This window comes from Castanea sativa, chromosome 1, assembly GCF_040712315.1.
Source record: "Castanea sativa cultivar Marrone di Chiusa Pesio chromosome 1, ASM4071231v1".
In the NCBI taxonomy this organism is placed as follows: domain Eukaryota; kingdom Viridiplantae; phylum Streptophyta; class Magnoliopsida; order Fagales; family Fagaceae; genus Castanea; species Castanea sativa.
Genome location: NC_134013.1, coordinates 17246130 through 17271556, shown reverse-complemented (window position 1 = coordinate 17271556; position 25427 = coordinate 17246130). Strand labels below are relative to the sequence as shown.

The 25427-nt window shown below is 33.1% G+C and overlaps 1 protein-coding gene across 1 annotated transcript; it reads right to left on the bottom strand.

The window, feature by feature from the left end:
• Nucleotides 1-3016: 3016 nt before the first annotated feature.
• LOC142622071 (LRR receptor-like serine/threonine-protein kinase ERECTA) lies at nt 3017-11919 on the bottom strand. Its single transcript, XM_075795494.1, has 27 exons — nt 11696-11919; nt 10983-11121; nt 10765-10836; nt 10368-10439; nt 10159-10230; nt 9990-10061; nt 9824-9895; nt 9648-9719; nt 9469-9540; nt 9311-9379; nt 9119-9190; nt 8927-8998; nt 8566-8637; nt 8149-8220; nt 7994-8065; nt 7838-7909; nt 7331-7402; nt 7191-7262; nt 7046-7117; nt 6895-6966; nt 6326-6394; nt 6157-6228; nt 5939-6012; nt 5341-5469; nt 4617-4961; nt 4090-4460; nt 3017-3895 (listed from the first exon to the last, which is right to left on the bottom strand). Exons 1-27 carry the CDS (start codon nt 11778-11780, stop codon nt 3524-3526), a joined length of 2949 nt encoding a protein of 982 aa, XP_075651609.1. The 5' UTR covers nt 11781-11919; the 3' UTR covers nt 3017-3523.
• Nucleotides 11920-25427: the final 13508 nt, after the last annotated feature.

Here is a 25427-nt window from a genome sequence, read left to right as displayed (position 1 = left end):
TTAAGAAGGCTTAGATAGAAAAGGACCTTGGCTTTCCATCTTTTGAAATGGGCTCCCTTAAACCTCCTTAAAATTGTTGGAGAAATTACCAATAAAATGATTTTTTTATTACAATCAAAATATAAATATAAACGAACAATGTTTGATTGAGGCACTAAAATGTCGCTCTCTTTAAGGAGATTCAAGCCCTCTACGGTTGGCAAAGCCTATAAACCGATGCAGTAAAAATTCACTTCTAACTTGTTTCCTCCAGGATACAACAGCTCAATAGTTTGTTTTGTAGCTCAGACCAACTCTGCATAAGTGGTTGAGCTCAAAATTCCACCAAAAGAAACACATTTCTTTGGCCCGAAATCTCTCAAGTATTTAGAAGAATTATTGAATTCACTCTTTCACACGGTACTTTTTGCTTTAACTATTTATCTTCATTCACTCTTGATATGCACCAACATCCTTTGATCTCCTTTGGGCGTTGCACCTGAGTTGGATCATTAATGGCAATGAAGTGCTCCTTAAAAGGAGATTTGTTACGCATAGGAAGCAGCTCATTAAGGCGCTTGGAACGGCTTTATTGCCGTTACTTATTGCTAGCTTGAATGGTGGAGCTATATCTGACTTGAATGTACTTTAGATGGACGACCATTTGATCACTACTCGTCATAACCTACTTCGACATATATGTATCCATCAAGTTTTTTGACTGCTTCATCATGACTTGTCTCAATGACAAGATAATTATTGTCAAATGAAGAACAGTCCTTGAAAAGAACTATGAGAAAAGTGGAAACTACGCAAATATATATATATTTTAAAATTTAAGTAAGATGCATGTAAAAATTAAATACAATTTGGGTTTGTAAGCAAGGGCATGCCAGACATATGTGGTGCTTAAAAAGAAAAAAGCGTTACAAAATCTTGAGCCTCCCGTATTGTAGGAATGGACCGGACATGCCTTGGTGTTGTCGCCATTTAGGCTAAGGGCCCGAGTTATCGGGTGATTGGTCTGGTCCCCTTTGCAAAAGGATTCACTAAGATCAAACATTGGGCTTTGGGGAATAAATATTACGAACGATTGGTGGATGGGGCAAAAAGGCCTCGTTTGCAAAGAGGAGGGAACTTCAAGTGCTTCTTCGGGTGTCATGATGATAGTAAATCAGTGATTAAAAACAATTTCCATGGACGTATGAAGGTATTATGAAGGCTATCAAGAAAAAAAAAAAACTCACATAGGTGATTTTAAACAACAAAAATATGAGGTTTATTGAAGGTAAATTTTCGTTTTAGTCCAAATCTTTAAGGTGTTAAATAAGTGTCAAATTACAGAGAGAATAATTGTAATTTTCCCTTTGACAAGAGAGAGAGAGAGAGAGAGAGAGAGAGAGAGAGTACACCAGCAAGCAAACAAAGAGAGGAGCTACTCTTTGTAAGAATGTGAAAAGGACTTATTGTTATAGTAGGAGCTCTGGAGTAGAAACCTTCAAGACCCCTTGCCGAAGATGTTATTAAAGAAAACAATTCCTATGTTTTCTAGGAGTGAGATAAAGAAGTTTTGTATTAATAGGAGTAAAAAATAAAAGAGATTCAATTATATTGGAAAAGAAGTGCTTTTTTTAGTTGAGATTAGATGCAGGGACTGAACCAAAACTTCAGCTTTGGGGTCAAAGTATGAACTAAGAACTATTCAAACTCAAAGCCCTCAAACCCTAAGCCCTAATATGGCAATTTAGTATTGGCATAAGTATCGATACGGCAAATACTAGTTGTACTAACTGATACGATACAAAATTGACTCATTTGGTAATAATTGCATATAACTTCGGCTTGGCAAAATGATACTTTTGAAGGGGTAACAAAAAAAATCCTGCTTTAGAGACTTAGAGTCAGTTGGTTAGACGATTTAGGGGTCTAAAAGTGCATTCTTAAAACTCAAAATGACATTTCGCAATAGCAATTCCTCATAACCTTTTTACAAACACTAATTTTATTTCATTTTATTTTGTTGAGAAGGAACAAACACTTATTTTATAAAATATCATTTTGCAATAGCTTATACAATTGCACCCTTATGGTATACTTGGTTGGGGTAATTATGGAGAGGAAGGAAAAAGGAGGAAAGAAAATGAGTGAGATCGGTGTTTAGTTGAGAGGGGGAAGGAAGGAAAAAATGGTTAAAGCCTGGCCATTTTCTCTATGGCCTTACCAAAAATTGATTTCCCCTAGAGAATACAAAGAAAATACAACCGAGAATGTGAGATTTTAGTTGACGAAATTGTCCTCGGCTCTTCTTCACAACTTTCATATTTAAATCACTTTTTTTTTCTTCATCTTCTTTGCCAATTTTTGTCCATTTCTTCTATTCTCTTCTTCTCTTTTTTTTTTTTTTTTTTTTTCATTATTTTGCATCAAGGCTTGTGCTTTTTTTTTTTTTTTTTGAAAGAGGTATATAATTATAAATTTATATCAACTTCATGTTTTATCTTTCTACATTTCGATCCCCCCAACCATATGATAGGAGAAAAAACTAAATATTTTTCTATCCCTATCCCATTTTCTATCTTCTTTAACTTTTCTACTCTTCCGACCAAATAGCCAAGTTGGGATCAAATTCTGCCTTCGCACAACGCAGATGACATTCCAAAAAGGAAAAAGAAATGCCATTTGTAATAGCCACAGATCAAGCAGGGTGCAACGACCTGTAAAAAAGTAAAAGCAAACTGACCCTGCCAGACCTTATTTTACTGAAAAAAAATATATAAGAAAAACCCATTATAAGGATCTCCCTGGCTTATCACACCTTGAGAAGAAAATGTTAGATTTATTATTTTTTTTGGTGGTAAATAATGTCAGATGTTTTGTAACCCATACTTCCCTGACTCTTTCAAGTTTCAACAGGAGGAGCACTTGGCATCTAAAGTCTAAACAAAACAACACCGGTACTATCAGATTTGAGATACAAGGCACAAATCCCTATGTCAGATTTTTAAATTCACTCTTCACTCTCATAAGTTTGGAAAAAAAAAAAAAACCCTGACTTTCATCACCATTACATCATTATTATTCAATAACTTGCATCAGATCGTGACAATAGGCAATGTACTCAGAATTACAAAAACCTATGGTTGGACTGGTACGGCCCAGCTAAGGCTCCGCAGTGCATTATTGCTGGTCACACATATAATGCACTGCTTCAACCGACTCTTCAGAGCCTGAACCTGACCCACAACCACTAACCCCACCAGGCTAGACTCTTGTGCCAGTGGTCCCACTAACACCAAGCCAAAATTACCACCATAATTTCATATAGTACAATTTACACAAATGAATTGTGGGCACTACTACACCTTTAAAATATATTAGTAACTTTGTCCACCTTTTCCTTTTTCCACCTAAGAGTTACTAATTTGTAGCAAAAAAAGGGGGGCTAAGTTAACTAAAACTAATACCAAATATTTATACACATTTTCAATTAACTAATATCTTTCACTATCCTTCCACTACTTTATCTTTGATTCTAACATAATCTTCACTCACTATTCTGAGAAATTACCTCCCCAAACTTAAGGAAGAGTTGGGCATCTGAGGTGCTCATGGATGGGCAATTCATCATGTGTGGAGTCTTGATATTTGCATACTCATCCATGTAGCATGACACTTTTGTGGAAGGGAGTGGAGCGGTTGGGTTTGGGGCTGGTTGCTTTGGAGGTGGTGTGGATGGCACAAGACTCCCCAAGACTCGTGTTACTTCGTGCATTGTTGGCCGATCCAACGGCTGTCTCTTGGTGCATAGAAGAGCTAACTGAAAAACCTTCTTTACTGCTCCAAGGTCCTTACATGTGGCCGTGATCTCAGGATCAACGGTTTCCATGACAGCATTGCTGGCTGTCTTGGATAAGATCTGAGAGACAGTGTGAGACCTAATGTTAAAATGCATGTCATAAGAGCAAAATACATGTTTCTTTGTGCTTCCCATATAAGAGCAAAATTCATGCCAAACAAAAGTCAAAACATGTGAATGCTGTTTTTCACTGTTACCATATAACAAAATAATAAATAGAAAAAATGGATATTGAAAATGGATAAAAGACTGACCAGATGATGAAGATTGGATTCATTATCTACAGCTTTCCTTCCTGTCAGCAATTCAAGTAGTACCACACCATAGCTATACACATCAGACTTCTCAGTGAGGCGAGAAGTACGCGCATACTCCGGGTCTATATAGCCAATGGTGCCCATTATGTAAGTAGATGTATGAGACTTTGAGGCGCATAAACTCTTGGCAATGCCAAAATCAGTGAGATGGGCCTCAAAATCCTTGTCTAATAGAATGTTAGATGACTTGACATCCCTATGGATGATGCGAGGGCTACAATCATGGTGTAGATATGCCAGACCTTGGGCTGCTCCAAGTGCTATCTTGAGACGAGTATCCCAGTCAAGCTTTTTCTTTTTGGTAGGACCTGGAAAGCAAATAGCATATAAGAAACCAGAATCAGGAAGAATGTATGTATTGTAATGACATCCTACTATTCTGGTTAATCACATGGACAGCAAAAGATAAATTTAGGCAACATTATGCAGGGCACAACAATGATCTACAAACACCTGAAACTTACCATGAAGCAGATCCCAAAGACTGCCATTTTCCATGTAGTCATAGAAGAGAAGGTTCCCAGAGGGTGACAAGGAGTATCCTTGGAGGCAAACCAGATTCCGATGCTTGATACTCCCAACCGTCTCAAGTTCTGTCTGGAATTCCTTCAAGCACTGATAGTGGGAGTAGAGTTTCTTGATAGCCACTGGCTTGCAATTCTTAAGGACACATTTGTATACTGTGCTCGATGCCCCATAACCAATTATATACTTCTCACTCAAGTTTTCAGTCATTCTCATGATGTCCTCATACACATGAAGTGCCATATTCATGTGAAGGATCACTAGCTTTGGTGTTGAGTAACTAACTGTGGTTTCAGAAGCACGCAGGAGTTAGTATCTTGGTAGACCTTTTAATGGGCAAGATGATCAGACCCTATCAGACTATAACTAACGGGAAACAAGTAAAAATATCACTTTAGCAACAAATTAACCTTTCTCATTGCCATTATCGACATGGATGAAATAATCTCATGGTTTGATTTAACGGCCAAGGAATTCATTAGAAGGATGGTTCCAATCATCCAGGAAGATCAAAAACATCTCAAGTGATGGTACATTTTTGAAAATGATTTACCTCAGTAACATGAACAAAACCTATAGTAGGTGAACCATCACCATAGGCATCTAAGCCCCATGGCATTGACTACAATTATGCAATATTTTATTTAGTCTAATATAAGATACCTGGTTTGTCAAGTGATCCATCTGAAAAAGGAGCTGGTGTGTGTGGCCGGCATGCTGCTGCTAATATCATGAGAAGAATTACAAGGGCACCAAGAGCAATACCCAGAATGGCTGCTTTAGATATTGTGACTACAAAGGCAACAGAGAAGAAAAGAAAAATTATTACTCAAATTTGCAACTAAATAGCATCCTATTCTAGGAAGAAAGTATGCTGAAAACATGCAATAGTGCACTACATAATTAGACAAGGACAAACGGCCCAGCTACATCATGTTCTTTGTCAAATTACATAAATACAGTTACATCTTTGCCGCATAGAACATGTCAGATGAATTTGGTACCAAAGACAAGATATTTACACCATTAGAAAAGTAATTTGCATCTTTCAGTGAGTACTTCAGTGACTAGGAATTTTTCAAGATTTAACAAAAATTAGGCAAATGACTGATCTAGCCAGTCATGTCAAATCCCAGTCCAGTACATGATTTGGCCATTTTGTGGTTTCTAGTAGACATTTGTAAGACAAATACTAACAGTCGTGGCTCTGGTTAAGCAAACAAATGAAGGGGAAAAGGTCAGACTTGAAGGTCATCTTCACCTCGCTCTGTTGGATGATACTCATGACATGGGGAACTGAGCCAAGAGCCACAAAGAGCAGGATTTCCAATGAAACTGCAAACAAAGATTACATCAGTTGGATGCAAGCCTGAACCAATACTAGAAGCAATCAGATCAATTTTTTTGAAAATCAATAAGACAACTAAACTTTGAATGTTTCGTTTGGCAGTTTAAGAAATAAACAGTTGATTTTCTAACCTGTCAGGTGAAAATCTTGAGAAGTTATTGCTTGTGGGAATATCACCAGTCAGATTGTTATAGGATACATTGCTGCATGGATTTGAGATTAAATATTGTTACAAAAATCAGTGTGATCTACCTTAAAGCTTAAGCCATAATATAAATTCCACTAGATAAGATACTTAACAGTATACTAAGACTGAGACAGTTAATCAGTGATGTCACATCCCCAGATAAATTGTTGTTTTGTAGTCTCCTGCATAATATTGCAGTAAGGGATCAAATCACAAAAACAAAATGTGCAACCCATTAACATTGCTTCATTTTGAAAATCTTAAATTCCTAATAAACAACAATAGCATGAATGCTTGATAACAGGGCCATTTAAGTCCTTAAACCTAATGCAACCACATAAGAATATGAACTATATAGCCACGGACGATTTTAAGCCATTTTCAAGTTGGTATCTTTGGAAGATCAAATTATTCCATTGACTTGTACACTGAAAACAGTCAAAAAATAAAGCTCACTCTCAATGGTGACAATCATACATGTTCAATACTGAACCTGGGAAATCATTTTAAATAGGATTCCATTGAAAAGAGTCTTGCCGTTGCCCTCGAAACTTTGTAAAAGCCATTAATATCATCAACATGAAAGCTACTGGACACAACCTAGATCCAGATACTAGTACTTTCCTTGCAAGTTGCAACAACTACACTACAACAAGCAACAAAATCACAATGAGTAACTTACAATGAGACCATGTTCTGTAGCTGACTAAGTTCTGGAGGAATGACGCCAGAGAGATGATTATTTGAAAGATCTCTATAATGTGAAGCATGAATCACAAGGTTAGAAAAAACCAAAATGGCTTAATAATATTAATAAAAGAACTATTACTTACATTTCCATAACACTTCTTAGATTACCAAACTCCACGGGAATAAGTCCTGTTAAATGATTTCTGCTCAAATTCCTACCACATTGAATAACTGGTGTAAGCAAGAAGACAAACCATGATAGAAGAAAAAATAAGGAGTGGAACTCACAGCTTCAGAAGATGTTCCAAATCACCAAGGGAAGAAGGAATTGAGCCATTGATTTTGTTATCAGAGATGTCCCTGAGCAAAAGCATATATTAGAAAAAGAAATAAATAAGAAGGAAACCACCAGTGTGATTAATACTTACAAAGTATCTAAATTACCAATCCGAGATAGCTCAATTGGAATGGGGCCCCGAAGATTGTTAGAGGAAAGATTCCTGAGGATGTCATCAAATCAATGAGAAGCATTAAGACAAAATTTCATATATTCAAACTGAATGTGCATGATAGGACCTTGATGTGCTTAAATGTGCTTCTGTGCATGGACTTGTTTCAACCACCAAATGCAACCATACAGTAGATGGGAATGGAATTGATCACTGAGGACATACAAATTGGGGAATGACTACTATGCAACACAGATGGCAAACCTTGATGTGCACAAATGTGCCTTTAGCAACAAAGTAACAAAACCTTGGAGACTGGATGGTAATGACAACAATAACAGAGAGACAACCACTGCCATGACAAGGCAACATGGAAATTTGTACCTTCTATCCCATTACAGGACCATGGAAACCATGCAAGACAAAACAAAAACTGCATGATTCTAACTGTTAATTAGTATTTCAGAAGACCAGGGTGAAACTTACAGATACGTCATACTCTCTAGCCTCTGGAAAGCAAGTGGGACGGTTCCATTCAACTTGTTCCCATGCACATTGCTGACATTGAATCAAATAGAAAATAACTACCTTGAAAACAATCAATCAAATTTCTTAGTAAGAGGTCAAGGTTAAGATGCTTACAGGTTGTTAAGATTTGTACACGAGCTAAGATTATCAGGGATGGGCCCTTCAAGATTGTTGTTAGCAACATTACTGCAAGAGTGTTGCATCAGTAACTTAAATAGAATTATGCTGAAACCACACAGAATTAAACAATTCCAGAATGCAGAACCTACAGGTCAAAAAGATCAGTAAGCTTCCCAAGCTCAGGTGGAATAAGGCCGTCAAGATTATTGTCATTCAATTCCCTACAAAGGTAGAGTGATAATTAGAGAGCAGATGCATCTTCCCCAATGCATGACTGAGAAATAACAAATACTTTCCTAATAACACAGGAAAGTAGTTATTTTGTGTAACCTTAATACATCACAGGGTGAATACACAAAAGGGATGGAATGCTTTGAGATCTTATACTCAACAATGAAGCTTAAATGACGCCAAAACCATACTCAATGCAAAGAAAAAACAGAGAGCTGAAATTGAAATTAAAAAAAAAACTCAAGTGTTGCCACTTGTTTGCACATGCAAATATTAATCATCATAGGTTACAAAAGAAATATGAAAAAAGATGAGGAAACAAAAAAAAAACGTACAGATAGTGAAGCTTTGTCATATTTCCAAGCTCTGGTGGAATAGATCCAGTCAGCTTGTTGCCATGCAAATACCTACATTTGAAATTTGGAATGAATAAAATAAGGCATAGAAAGCAAAAATACTTGGTAATGTTACGGTGGTGAGCATCATAAGATATTTCAAATACATAAATACATTCAAATCAAAGAAAATTATAAGTTGATAGCAGAAGTTCTATTGGAATGTTAACCGCTGCCTCTGAATAACAATTTTAAGATGGTGCTTATTAGTAGCTATTTTCAAAACTATATATGTTTCATGTGAAAGAGAAAATACTCAGACACAAATGATATATTGCAAGAATGCCATCAATGTACTTACAATTTCTCAGTGTAAGTCAAATTTCCCAAAATAGGAGGAATTGGCCCACTTAACATGTTGCAGCTCAGATCTCTGTGTTGGAAACAAGGGAAAATGACATGGAAGTAAGAGAGAGAGAGAGAGAGAGAGAGCATTGAGTGAGAACGCACTGAATAAACTTCTCTTCAGATGCAGTTAGCTAAAAGCACTTACAACACAGCAAGTGCCTGCATCAGACCAATCACTGATGGAATATGCCCTGTAAGTCGATTACCTTGAAATGATCTAGCAACAACAAAGTTTAAGAGCAATTAGTATATCAGTCTTATCGAATAAATGAAGAAATTACCAGAACATGATAAGATCCTAGCGCTCAACAAAACAAACAAAACCCCAAGCACATACAATGTGGCTACTTGCAAGAACCCAATATTGAATGGAATCTCTCCCGTCAGCTGGTTGTAGGACAAGTCCCTGTCAATAAAAAGAGAACATACTCTTAAGTTAACCCAAATTAAGCATTCTGGACATTTTGACATCATTGAGACAGATTGAATACATACAAGACTTGGAAGGCAGTGCAGTTCCCTATATTTTGGGGAATACTGCCAGTCAAACTGTTATTTCTTATATCACTGCAATCAGTAGGAGAAACCATGTTAAATAGGTATAGGACCTTATATGCTGGAGAATACAAAGGAATTTTTGTGTTTGAAGAGTGAAGGATTTGATGTCCACTTACAAGTACCATAACCCAGTTAGCTGGCACATATCTGTAGAGAGTGTACCCACTAAATTGTTCCCTCGCAAACCACTAAGAACGAAATGACAAAAGAAGTTCATTCTCAAGATCAATATTATTAGAATTCCAGAAAAAGGAATAACAGCTTAATATTATCAATGTACTGGTACACTCACAGATACTGCAAAACTTCATTCCAGTATATAAGCCTTGGTATTTCTCCACTCAGATTATTTTGTGCCAAATCTCTGAAACCAGTGTTCCATATGGAATTTCAGTCATGATTCATTCAAATTTAAATTCAGTACAAAGTAAGGAGAGAAACCAGGAGATGAAACTTACAGAACTTTCAAGTTTGGAATCTGAGACAAAGTTGAAGGAATTGGCCCAATCAGCTGATTATTCTTCAAGATTCTGAAAGGCCCATTCAAAATATAGTTTAAAATTATTACTTTGCAGGAGAGAATAGGTTGACAAAACATAAAAAAGACATTCTTGTACAGGAACTTACAGATATTCTAGTTGTTTCAACTTTGAGATTGAAAATGGTATGTCTCCATCTATCTCATTAAATGACAAATCCCTAATAAGACCAATTAATAAATTATCAATGAGATAAGAGAATAAGGGGAGAGTCCCTGTATCTACCATCTAGCAGCATCTGCATTATGACAATAAAATCATGAACTCAAGTAAGTCCTTTTCCACCATAGAACTTACAGGCTTCTCAAAGATGAACAGTCACCAATCTCGTCTGGGATTTGCCCTGAGAGTCGGTTTTCCCTTAGATCACTGATCAAAGAAGACACAAGAACAGTCAACCTTGATTCAAACCCATCACAATTCCTTGTTTATAAACAACAATTAAGCCTAGACTCTGTTTGTTTTAAAAATAGTTCCCAATAAAAACTATAATCAATCACTTTGGGAAAACACAGTTCTCTTCAAATTCAAATTTTATTACTTTCTCAATCTCCCCCCCACACCCCCCCCCCCCCCCCGCAAAAAAGAAAAAGAAAAAGAAAAAAAGAACTGTGGAAATAACTCTCTAAGGAAACAGAGTCTTGGCCAAAAATAGCTTAAATGTCAAAACAAAAATATGAATGGAGAGCAGTACATAGTGAGCAGGAACTTAAGTTCTCCAACTGCAGGTGAGATTTCTCCATCAAGATTCAAACCTGACAGGTTGCTACAAATCATAGAAAACCAGACACACAAACAGTAAAAAAGAAGAATTCTTGAATAACAAGAAAAGAAAATAAATTTAAGTAGCTGCCAATTAAAGACAGGCACAGTACTCAACCCACAAAAATGGAACAAAGAAAAAGGACTTACAGGGCAACGACATTGAAGGTGACATTGTCACATGTGACTCCTCTCCAAACACAATAATCTGAAGATGGTGAGTCCGTCCAATCATATAGAACATTGTCCACATCCCTGAATGACTTCTTTATCTCCAATAGTGTTGCCCCTTCAACACCCACATTTATTTTTAGTCTCACTACACAATACAAAATATCTAATAACATAAAAAGCTCCCTAAAATCCCAAAACACAGAGTGTGTATGTACGAGGTAAATCGAGTCAAGTGTAAATAACAAGCAAAACAAGGTCAGCGATTTTTTTTTTTTTTTTGAGAAAGAAGGTCAGCGATTTTGATTAAAAAAATGAATAGCTTAATTTAAAATTAATCAAAAGACCACACAAAAAAGGTTACATTTTAATAAACATTGTTGAACTTCGAAACAATGAATAAACAAATAAACAAACAAATGGGTTTAAAATATTGTTCACCATAGCAAAAGCTTTACAAATTTTTTTAAAAAAATCTTAGCTTTACATTCATGATGTCCTGGTTTCAAAACCCAACTAACCCCGCGTAAAAGAAGTATCAAGCATTTAGGTTCACTACGTTTAAAAGGCTAAATTTTTTTTTTTTTTTTTAACTCTGTTATGAAAATCCAAGCTTCATTTTTTTTTCTTGAAATATGACATTTTTGTCGGCATACAAACAGGACATAAGGCTTTAGGATGAAATGACCCACCGTCATCGGAATCCACCGAACCGAAGCTGAGAGATACGAGAATAGCAAGAAGAAGAAGCTCAACTCGAAATGCCATTACCGCCATCCAAAGAAAACCAGTTTTTTACAGCTTAACCAACCCCCTCTAGTCACTGTACCGAGGAGTGAGTGAGCTACAGCTACCCTTTATAATTTACAAGCAACTGCTTCACATGAAAACATTTGGAAACCCAGAGAGTCCGCACAACACAACCCACAGAAAGCTCACACAGCAGCTTGAACTCACTAACATTATTGAGTTGGGTTTATGAGAATGAGAATTTTTCCTTTAGTGGGTTTGTTTTTTCTTTTTTAAAATTTATGGGGTTGGCGAAAATGTTGTAACAAGACGAGCTGAACTATGGTCGTTCAATCACATCGGTCGGGAGAGTCATAGAGCTCTCTGTATAAATGCAAAACTGTAACAAGTACAGAGAGAAAGAAAGATAACAGCTAGAGAGAGAAAGAGAGGGAGAGAGAGAGAGAATTATTTTCATGGATAAAGTTAAAAAACAATCTGCCACAACTCTGCTATAAAAACCTGCAACACTACAGTTCTATCTCTCCCTCTCTCTCTTAACTTTCTCTTTCTACATTCTCTCTCTTATATTACTGTTTGATCTGGCACTGTGACTGTGAATAATGGGTCGCTTTCGCTTTGGTTTTGCAGCGAGTGTATTGAATTGAACTGTGGGAGTAAGATGGTTAATGCAAAAGGTCAGATACTGAGGTTAATTGGTTATCTCCTGGGGTCTCCATATGCACAAAACCCTGTGAAAATTTGAGTTTTTTTTCGAGAATCGTGAAAATGGAGTTAATGGTCACTTCTTCTTCTTTTTTTTCTTCCTCATTTTGATAATCAAAAATCGATTTTGGACAGACTTATGTTGCATTTGGTACGGGACAAGTGTTTTAAGATTGTTAAAAAATTCTTATGTTTGATTGCAAGTCACACTAAAAAATCAGATATTAAGGGAATTTAAATTCTCCATTAAACTCATCTAGATAAGAATGTAGATTCCCTTTAAAACATGTGGGAATTCAGATTCCCAAGTTTAAAGGAAATTATATTTTTTTCTAATTTGACAATTTTAATATTTTTTTTCTTATCATTTAAACAATTAAGATAAAATATAAAACAAATTATTATGGATTAAACTCTTTTTAAAATTATTATTAAAAATAAAAGCATTTGAGAATTTAAATAGTTATTTTAATATTGTACTTGTCATTTTAAAATGTTAGACTATAATTTTAATGAATTTCTCATAATTAATAGTTTATATTTGGTTTTTCATTATTTATTTAGGGGAAGATTTTTTTTTTTAAAGACTTGGTAGTTAACATTAAAATCTAATAATAGAATAAGAAAAATAAATAATTCATTTAAGATTCCTGTAAATAAACCAAATATTATCATCTTACATTCCTATGAATCTTAAGAGATTCCCAATGAAACCAAACATAGGAATAGCTATATTTCTAAGAATCTAGATGCCAAGAGTAACGTGGATTCTCCCGTACCAAACGCCACATTAGGATGTACAATGTAGGACAACCTTTTCGATGGGGTTAGGAATTTTAATGAATTTTCATTTTTAGATACTATTTTTTAGAAATTTTTAACTAAAAACTTTTGACTGAAAGTATTGTAAATAAAACTAAAAATTAGTTGAAATATTACATTGAGGTCCATGAATTATGAATAGTGTAAGTGCACAATTGCACCTGGCCCCAAGAACAGTTATGGGCTCAGGCCCAATGAGCCTTAAACAATATGAATTTGTAGAGTGTGGGCTTGAAACCCAGGTTAGAAGTGTGTGAGGATTCAATGACAAACTAAAGATTGCAAGTACTTAGAATCAACAAGGAATATTGTAAATCAGCTTCCTCGGATGTAAGCCGAGAGTTGTTCTTATATTATATCTTTCTCTTTGTTTCTTTTTCCTTTTAGGTTACAAAAAGTCCGTCCTCCCTTTCTCTTTTTTTGTTCCTCCTTAAATACTCCTCCTTTTAATACTTTGTACACGTGTTGCCCCAACTTCCCCTTAGCCTAGATATTTCCTTTCTCAGTGCCTTTGAATAGTAACCAGAAGTTTCTCTTCCACTGTTCAGGTGTCACTTCCCCATAAATGCGGCCAGGGTGGTAGGTGCAGGGTCTTTAATGTGGAGGTAGTAGCCTTTATCTTTGACATTTCTCCAACACCGGTGCTTCTGGGGCATTCTAGGGTTCACCCCTTTTAACCATTGGCCTTAACCGTGTCACCCCCTAATCTTTGCTATGAAATCCCGAGTTCTTCGGTGTCCATCCGAGGGTAAGTTCACCCTCGGCTGGAGCCTCGGATCCTCGGCGTATGGGTCGACCCATAGTACTAACAAATTATAAACCCAGGAGCAGGTCGACCTTCCTTAACACAGCCCAAAAGGCCCACATTCCCATCAGGATCTTTTTACCCCCCACAAATAGTATCAAAAAATGTAATGAGATTCATAAATAATAACAAAAATAAGCTAAAATAAATCGAATAATAAAAAATGCTTCATTTTTTAGCCAATACCAAACACATTTTTATATAAAAAAAATTTAAAAAACTTTTTGATTTTTTTTTTGTTTTTTATACTTTCTATAAAAGTGGTATAAAATTTTTTAAAATTAGTTTATTAACAAATACTTTAAAAACACTCATTAACCGGATTCATTTTATAATTTACTTATTTATGTAATTATGAATGGTGGAACCCACTACTTTTTCTCAACCACTAACAATTTTTGTATACGTAAGTAAATTGTGAAATTATTTAATTGAAACTAAAAACTTTTTTGCTAAAAGCATTATAGATAAAACTAAAAATTAGCTGAAATAGTACAGCAAGTGTGCGTTTAGGTTAGTACAGTGGGCAGTTGAAATAGTACAATGGAGCCCACTGTACTATTTCAGCTAGTTTTTAGTTTTTCGTTACTATTCATGAATTTTACTGTACTATTTCAATTGCTCATTGTATTATTTCAACTAACTTTTATCTTTATCTATAGTACTTTGAGCAATAATTTTTTTGTTTCAGCAAAATAAGCAGTATTGAAACACACCTTAAGACCAATGAACAGTACCAAAAAGTGTAATGGGATCCATGAATAGTAGAAAAAATAAGTTGAATGGTAAAAAAAACTTCATTGTTTAGCCAGTACCAAACACATTTTTATAAATAAATAAAAAATCAAAACTTTTTTTTAAAATTTTCTATAAAGTGGTATAAAAACATTTTAAAATTAGTTTATTAATAAATACTCTAAAAAACACCTATTAACCAGATTCATTTTATAATTTACTTACTTATGTAATTATGAATGGTGGAACTCGCCACTTTTTGTCAACCACTAACAATTTTTGTATAAATAAGAGCAACCACATCAATGGTTGTAAAATCTTGCAAAATACAAAAAAAAAAAAAAAAAAATCAATTTACACATTTTGACCCAAAATATACCCACATTAGTGAGTGTAAAATTATGTATAATTGCACAAGTACTACAGTAATCGTGCATATATGCACAATTATTGTAGCTCTTCTATTCATTATTTTATTATTAAAAAAAGAATGACTAATGGACTGATGTGAGTGTTTTATAAAAGTGATGGTAGGCGTTTTGTAAAAAAAGAATATAAAAATATTATTTATATAAAACATAGTATATTATAAATAGACTGATGTAGGTATTTTGTAAAAGTGATGGTGTAAAATAGAAAAAAGTAGGTTTTTTGTGTAAAATAGATGGAATCTTTTAGAAGAGCTGATGCGATTGCTCTAAGTAAATGGTGAAATTATTTAATTGAAATTGAAATTTTTTTGCTGAAAGTATTGTAGCTAAAACTAAAAATTAGCTGAAATAGCACAATGAGACTCATGAATAATATCAAAATGTGCAATTGGATCTATGAATAGTAGCAAAAATAAGCTGTATAATAAATTTTTTTTTAAAAACTTCTTTTTTAGCCAATACCAAACACATTTTTATTAAAAAAAAATATTTAAAAAACTTTTTGATTTTTTGTTAGTTTTTAATATTGTCTATAAAAGTAGTATAAAAAATTTCAAAATTAGTTTATTAACAAATACTTTAAAAACATCCATTTACCGGATTCATTTTATAATTTACTTAATTATATAATTGTGGACGGTGGACCCGTCACTTTTTGTCAACCACTAACAATTTTTATATAAATAAATGGTGAAATTGTGTGTTAGAATAGTTATCTTTTGTTTTACTATTGTTGTTTTGTTTTATTATGATTGAAATTTTGAACATACATTTTATACTTGTATTTTGTAAGTAATATTCAAGTGCATAATGATAAATTTGTGTAGGATGTCACCAAAAAAGAAGTGTAATGGATTCCAAGTTTTAAGTTTCCAACTAGCTCAACTTTTTAATTTTTGGACACAAAAGAAAGAACGTGGCTCAAATACAAAAACACATTACAAACTTCATTAAAAAATTATCATCCAACTAGCTCAATTTTAATGGTTTGTTTGGATTGAAAGGGAAGGAGGGGAAGTAGAATAGAGTTGGCCAGAAATTAGGCAGCCTAGTATCTAGCCAACTTTACTCTATTTCATCTTATTCCCCCTCTCTTCCCCTTAATCCAAACAGACTATAAAGAAATAGTTATCAAAAACTTCAAGTCTTATCATATCATAAGAATAGAAGGAAAAAAAATTGCATATAGGGTGCAAAATGGTCATTTGGACAGTGAATAAGAAATGTATTGAGTAATTTCGTCCAGTTTGAAACTACATTTTTTCAGCATCAAACTTTTTTAAATTTCACTTTTTATTAGGCACAACTTTTTCAAAAACTCATTTTAAAAATAAACTTAAAAAATAAATTGTACTAAATGGACTCCTGGTTGTTGGTCTTTTTTGTAGTCATGGTGATCTTCATAAACATAGTTTTTGTTTTTTTTTTTTTAAAATATAAGGATTTTTGGTTTTTACCAAGCAAATAAAGTGAAAATACTAAATATATTATGAATTTTACGAAAAAAAATTACAAATTGATACGATAATAAATATGATAGATGTAAATTTGACAAGATAATAAATTATTATTTAAATTTTTTATAGTTAGTATCATTTTATGAGATTTATGTACTGAAATTTTATGCACATATAACAACACAAATCTTTTTGCCACATAGCCACATAGGAAGAACTCCCCTTAGACGTTAGTTGCTTTGCTCATCAAAGTTGTTGAGTTGGCCACTTGGCCTCCAACCGAATTCCAATGAATCAAGGAATATTCTTGGCAAAAAGTTAAAAAAAAAAAAGTACTACTTTTAATATCGACCTGTTTTCTTGGCCAAAAAAAAAGTAAAAAAAAAGCATTCATATAGTTTCAATATCATTATAACCTATAAACTTAGTAGACCCATCCAGCAATCAGCATTGATGAATACAATATTTTTGCTGAATAATATGTATTGAAATTAAGAAAAGGACCCAAGGCCTATCCTATCAGTATTCTCTGCCTTTAAAACAAGGATAAGAAGAGTGGAGTCGGGAATAACAACAAGACAAGTACAAAAGGGAGCCCAAGCACCTAAGGAATTGCCTAAAACATTTGCAGATCGAATCACATGGTAAAGGAGAATAGAAAGAAGATTTTGCAGCTGCATTGATGTCATTAGTCTTTACGAGTCATGTGCAACAATCCGGTTAATTTACTCGCTACCCTGTCCTGCATAGATATGATATTTATTTTTAAGCAGGTTGGATGTGTTCAACTATTAAAGTAACTAGTCGGATTGAATGATAGATTGAGTTTTTTTAAACCACCAAGACCTGACGTAACTCGCCTATATATATATATATATACATCTCCGGTTAGTCTATATTTCATATCAAAATATTTTTTTTAATTAACTCTATGATTTGCAAATGTTATTATGAAAAATGTGATACTTTTACAACATATTCATAAACATACTTTATGACTTGTAAATGTTTAAAAGTATTTTTTATCTTTTGGAGACAAAAATTAAAAAAATACTCGTACCATAAAATATGTATTTTGATCCATGAGAAAGTTGACATTTCTTAGGATTTCCTTAATGGCTTATATTTTTGTTGCAAGTAGGATTTAGAGGAAATACTTTTTAAATTTATTCATAAATGATAACATAAAATTGAAAATTTAGTTTACAACACATAACTAAACTATACCTCATAATTCACCCAATCTGCTTAGTTAAAACTGCCTAAATCTTCAACCAACTTTTCATTTTTTTTGTAATTGGTGGGTTAGCGGTGGTTTGGAAATTTTCCAACCTACCAATGTTGAATTGATTAAAATTTTTTTTTCCTCAATCCATCTAATCCAACCCATGCATGCCCCTAGATGTCGCCAATATAGACCAGTATGGAAAAGTGACAGAGTTCAAAATAGGATAAATGACATTATGAAAATCTCCTTTCAAAAATAGTGTGGTCTAATTTAGCGATAAAAGCAAGGGTAATAGTAAGAAGGCCTACTTTAGCTCAGCCCCAAAGAAGATCACCATGAACATCAATCCCAATCCAAGCATGTATGAGTGTGATTATTATTTATACCCAAATGGCTTCAACTGACAACATCAAGGCAGACATTTTCAGGCGTACGGCAGAATCATAATTGATCTTATGCCAGCCAAGTGAAATGGGGGTTAGAGGAGGACCAAAGTGGGGGATAGATTTGTGTGGAGTCAAGGTTCGTGGACTCCCAAGCTTGTAGGTCAAAGAGAATTTCTATTTTTTTCACAGAATAGCGCTAAAGGGAGTGCAATTGGAAGTTAAATTTTTTTTCAGGATTAAGAATAAAATTAACCTAATATGTTAAAATTATGGATAGAAGCTGGTCTTCGTGGATTGTCCATGGGGAGGATAGCCATACTGATTGAGTTAGCGGCCTCTGTGTATAAGATGGAAATGTTGTTTTTTTTTGTGCGTGGCTGAGAAAACATATTAAACTTGTCAAATTACCGATTCTTTTAAAAGTTTAAGATGGTTAATTTATTCTTTATAATCCAACACTCCGCATTCACTTGTAGGCCACTCTCTCATAAGTCAAGTGATCGCTTTAAACTTAAGAGATTAAAATCGCTCATGGGCTCAAGTTTAGGGATCAACAATGTATTTTAGCATTTTTACAAATTGTTTTGCTAATATGAGTGCTCAAAAGTTTTAAAAAACTTGACTATTCCTTGAGGTGTGTGTGGTCATGCAAAATTGTTATTTTCTATTTAAATGGCAAACAGTTTGCTTTAAATACAAATCTCAAAAGTTTAGCTTTAGGTGAGCATTTAGGAAGCAAACAAATTACTTCATAAAACTTGTTTAAATCTAAATCTATATATATATATATATATATATATATATATGTATGTATGTATGTATGTATGTGGCTCTTAAAGTATTTTAAGAGGTCTAGTAGCTCAATACCATATTTGAGCACTAAATAAAGTAAAGAGATAATTTTAAATGGAACTAAGAAAAAAAACACGGATCTTCTAGATTAGTCTCTTTAAAAAGCTAGATAGTTAAAAAATTTAAAATTTTTAATAAAAGAAAAGACTTCTAGCAAGAGTTTAACTAGAAATTTGATAAATTCACTTTGAATGCATTACAACTTGGCACCAAACATGTGAAAAAATGGGGAAATTCCTCCCATCCGGCGCAGTGACAATTTGCAATTACCCATAACAAATCCTGCAATTGCATCCTCAAGTGCTTTGAATAGTTTGATTTTGATTTGATTTTGGATTAGCTTATTGTTAAACAACCTAAGAATACCCCAACTATGAACAATATTTTGAACAAGAAAATTGAGATGTTTAATGAGATTACTTTGGTTTTGGGTAGGGACACGGGCATAAGAAAGTTTTCCAAGGGAGCATGAATTTGTTTCATATGAAACCTTGTTTGCACTAAGGTTACAAATTAAACAAATTTTTTTTTTCTTTTCAAGATCAATGTGAAAGTCAATTTGGTTTGAGCCAGGCTGATATATTTTGACACGTTAAACAATTTGTAGGATAAGAAGACCTTGAACTATTTTGACTGTGTAAATAAGTGCTTTTGTTAGAACTTGGGCGTGACTATTTGGAATTTTTGGCATGTTGAAGACCTTGTCGGATATGAACAACTTGTACTTTGGCATGTTGAACTACTTGCACCTCTCATCAAAAAAAAAAAAAAAGAACTAGTTGCACCTGCATTTTGGTACGCTAAGCTATTTATAGTACGATATGTAGAAGATTGAACTATATATAATAGGTCCTTTAAAATTGTTAGAATTTGGTATTGTTTATTTAGAAAATTTGGCATGGAAGAACCATTTTGATTGAAAGATGGTTATATACATGTAACTAAAACACTTGCTTTATCTCTCTATTAGCACTCTCACAACTAATCCTCTTGTTATTATTGCTTTTAATCACTATCTTGTTAATGTCCAAACAAATTTATTAAGAATAACAAAATAATTAAAACCTTGAAGAAGGGAGGGGGTGCTTTTGATTTGACCCCATCCCCTATCATTGTTCTCATCCCACCTTATTGTCATCCTTTATCAAACAACAATCTTTTTTTTTTTCTGCTCATCTTTCACGGTTGCAACTAACATAAGAGAGAAAGGCTTCACTTTAAGTAACTATTAACTAACTAACATAAGACAGAGAGTCTTCACTTTAAGTAACTATTAACTAAACATGAGAGAGAGAGAGAGAGAGAGAGAGAGAGAGTCTTCATAGTTTCAACAAACATGTGCTATTCTTTTCTCTCTCTTTTTTCATTATTTTGATAGTTAACGTCCGAGTAAAGAATGTTACACAACTTTTGACTCCAAAGTTTAATTAGATATATATTTAAACTTTAGGGTTTAATATATTATTCAAACTATAGGATTTAATTTGGATAACCTCTAAACTATAGAGTTTAAAATGAAATTTCTCCACACAAAAAAAGTATATCTTAGAAATCATTTTTCATGATAACAAACAAATCAAACTAAAAACACTAAAGCAAAAATATCATTTTCATTTCTACATTTTGAAGTCACTACTAATTTAGTCAATACATTTTGATTGCATTTAATTTAATTTCTATCATTAATTCACCAATAGAAATTGATTGCAAATCAAAAATGACAGAAATCAAATTGATTCCAACCTAAATAAGGAATCAAATTGATAACAACTCTAAAATGTAAAGACCAAGATGATATTTTCACCTATAGAGATACTCATATCATCAACCAAAATAAAATATGATAAATTTTAGGATGGCATAAAGAGTCACAAATTTTAACCATAACTATTTTAATTGGCAAATTATGATTATTTACTTATTACTTTCATATCAATTCATTATTTTCTTTTGCATTCACTCGTATTCTAAGCACGTGAACGATTTGGACAAAAAAAAAAAAAGAGGTGCTATGTTCACAATATTTTCACAATATTTTTACAACAAATTATAAGTGGTTAATTGTTATAGGTTCAAATTTGAACTTAACACTAAGATTACTTTTTATCCCAATAATAACAACCAATAACAATCTGTCACTTAAAATTTATTGTAAAAATGTTATGGACATGTTATTTTTCAAAAAAATATATGCTATTTTAAAGGCAGTTAAAATTTTTGATAAAATATGGAAAGGGGAAAAAAAGGAAATCGGCGATTTCGTTAGTTATCAGAGAGTAAAAACGGGTAAAAAAAAAAGGTTAAAAAAAAGAGCAAAAAAGAAAGGTCTGCAAAAAGAAACCAAAAGATGAGAGGAGGAGAAGTAGGGTCCACGCAAAAACCCTTTGTTTTCTTTTGTACTCTCTGATAAACTTCCCCGTCAAAAAGAAAGAAAAAGTTACCCCCTATTCTTTCTTTCTTTCTTTCTTTCTGCTTTTATTTAATTCATTTCTATTTTTTCTCCCTCGGGAAGGTCATTTGCCTCGTCTTCTCTCTCTCACTCACACACAGAGCTTAGCTCAGAGCCTATGAGCCTGACAAAACTCTTATGATTTTATGGGGGGCCCTCTTTCAACGCCCCAAAAAGCCTGACCACGACACAGTTTGACGGCCTCCAACGTCGTTAACGTCACTCTCACTTCTCATATGTCGTTTTCACCTTTGTCTCTCTTCTATTTCTCTTTCATTTAACCGTTTTTATTCCAAATATTATATTATATTATATTAAATTATTATTATTGTACTACTTTCATTTTTTTTTTTTTTTAACTGTGTTTGTTTAATCTTCACTTAGAGCACTCATAGCAGTGGTGATATATTACTATATTGCTATATTGCTATATTTTAGCTTCTAACCACTAAAATTGATGCTCCAGCAGTAGAGCTATAGCAAAAAAAAATTTGCTTCCAGCTACGGTGCACATCTAAAGATAGATGTGCACTGTAGCTCATAGGTAAAAAAAAAAATTATTTTATTAAATTTCTCTCTCTCTCATTTAAAAAATATTTTCTCTTTCTTTCTTTTTCTCACTCTCTTCGGCTTCTCTTCCTTCTTCGTTTTTCCTTCTGTCTCTCTCTCTCTCTCTTTTTTTTTTTTTCTCTCCCTCATCTACTCTCTGCTTTGCCGGCCTGTTCTTCGCCGACTTGTTCTTCGCCGGTCCTCGCCGACCTGTTCTTCGCCTGTTCGTCGCTGGTCTTCGCCGACCTGTTCTTCGCCGATCTTCGCCGACCTGTTCTTCGCCGATCTTCGCCGACTTGTGGTGTTTTTTTGTTTTGTGTGTGTATTATTTTATTGTAATAGAAATATTATTTTATTGTGATGTTTATATTATTTTATTGTGTTGAAAGCTAAAATAGATTCACTGCTGCAGCATGTTTTGTAAAATGTATAGGTAAAATAGATAAAGTAACTTTTTGTAGAGCTAAATTGCTAAAATTTTAGCTCTACTGCTGTGGATGCTCTTAGTTGATTCTTTTTTTTCTTTTCTTTTTTTAATAATTCTTTTGAGAAATTTTTTATCATATATATATATATATAAAATAATAATTCATGGACAAAATTTAAATACAAAATTGATTAAAGCTTAAAACTACAACTTTACTCAATATAATTAATATTACTACATATTTTAAAAATCTAACCGTTAGATCATATGTTCTTTACGTTCTTAATATACATGTTAAATTTTGTACCAATCAGATATTATTTACTATATGATTTATAAGATTATTTTTTATGCATAATTTTAAACTATAAAAACTTGCAATTTTAACAATTTATTGATAACATAATTATTGATTTTAAATTTTCTAGAAATTTTGCAAAATATAAAATATATAAAAAGAAAATGTAATTTAATGGTGGATTTGTCAAAATTCATCTCCAATACAAAATACTAAGTAATGTTGTAGTCTTGTGCTATCATCAATTTTATAGCTAAACTTTGTCCATATTTAATATGTGAAATAGAGTACGAATTCAGTAAAGATAGAATGTAAAACTCATATTATTATTACTTTTAATAATATCTCAATAAACTCCCAATTTGGTTGATTTATATATGAGTATTCGAATTAATTGAGTGTAGTTATACTTATTCTTAAATATATGATAAGATGATGTAACACATTAGCATTGAAGGAGTAAAACATGAGTTTTACATTATATCCTTACAAAATTTAATCTCATGAAAGTAAGATAACAATAATGGGTATCTTTAAGATAATTATTAATAAACTTTATTAAAAAAGTTTTAACATTACTTTAAGAAAAATATAAAATACTGTGAAACAAAATTAATTAATTTATCATTTTTTCATAAAAAATTCTTAAAAGTAATTTTTAAACTAGTGTCTTAAGACATTCATTAACATTTCTTAATAAATCTTTTTCTTAAACCGGTAGTAATGTTTCCTAGATTATGGGTATGATCCTCGTAGAGCAACAAAACTCTCTATTTGGTCCACCAACTACTGCAGGCCACGTGGAACTAAGCAATAATTTAAGGTTTGCTTGTATTACCCTTAAATGAAAAAAACCCCCACCAATTGAAGCCTGGCTGCTTTTGCGTTCATGATGTGGATTGTCAATTGTGGACAAAAAGTGTGTGTGACAATGAAGGCTCACTCGTTATCGATAATAATAAGCTTTTGGGGCTATTCGTTTATCCTAACCCCTCCAAGGTCACATTATAGGGTTGGTTTGGTGTCTTACTTTGACAAATCCAAATCGAACTTCGTATGTATAATATTGTCTCAATTATGTCAGTATGTGTGTATCTTTCTACTTTTATCCCAAAAGAAGAAAAAAAAAAAATCTTAATATCATATATGGATGCAAGGATAATTCCATAGCTAAAACATTAGGAATGAGTACTTGAAGACTAAACATATTTATTGAATGCACCAAGAGATGTTTTTTTTTTTTTTAAGATAATTACAACATGTTGCCAACTTTGCAGCTCGAATCTTCTTTATCCTAAACCTTCAAGCACTTTATATATAGGAAAATATTAATTTAACTACAAAACTCTTAGCTTTTTAAAGACATTGTTTAATATTAAATTACACTTACAAACCCTCTATATTTCAAATATTGTGGGTTGTCTTGTATTTTGTTTTTTTTTTCCTATATTTTTTGGTTCTCTCTAATAAATTTTGTTATGATTTTAGTAAAATGGATAAATTTAGGCATAGATACTTGGGTGCGATACATTAGTTTTTTCAATAAAATTTAATCACATAAACATAGTTGTATTAAATTTACTTGTCTTTGAAAAAGATAATATTATTTATACTTTATTAGTCAACATAGTCATGTGTTTGGATATAATTGAGAAGTCTAACGTAATATATCTAAGGTATTATATATAAGTTTTAACCATATTAAAAATAGATAAAGTGTCAATTGATACAATTATAAAAAGTTTCTTGTCACATGTCCACCTACACCAAATGGGTTGGAGGACTTTGGTAAAAGAAGAGGGTTACATCTCTATTTTATATGTATAGTGAGTAGACTAAACAGGTCTTTAAAATAAAATAAAATAAAATGAACTGAAAAACTAAAAAATTGAACCAAACCAACATATATCACAACGAGCATAAAAGTGGGGTTGAAGTGGTAATATAGTGGTAATGACATATATTAGTTAGAACTCTCCCTCCCATAAAAAATCTAAAAAAAAACTCTCCCTCCCCTTCCCTCTCCTGACTATCATCTTATCTCTAATTTATATATATATATATATATATATATATATATATATATATATATATATATATATATGTGGGGAGTAAGGATACCTTGATGAGAATATGGGCCGATGGGTCATGCTAAGGAAGGCCGACCTGCTCTTGGGTTTAGGGCCTGTTAGTATTACGGGTCGGCCCATAAGCCGAGGATCCGAAGATCCAGCCGAGGATGCTTTTCCCCTCGTACTGACACCAGAGAACCCGGGACTTCATGGTAAAGGTTAGGGAATGACACGGTCAAGACCAATGGTTAAAGGAGGTGAACCCTTGAATGTCCTAGAAGCACGGATGTGGGAAAAATGTCAAAGGTAAAGGCTGCTACCTCCACATTAAAGACCCTGCACCTACCATCCTGGCCGCATTAATGGGGAAGTGACACTTGAACAGTGGAAGGGAAACTTCTAGTTACTGTTCAAAGGCACTAAGAAAAGAAATATCTAGGCTAAGGGAGGAGTTGGGG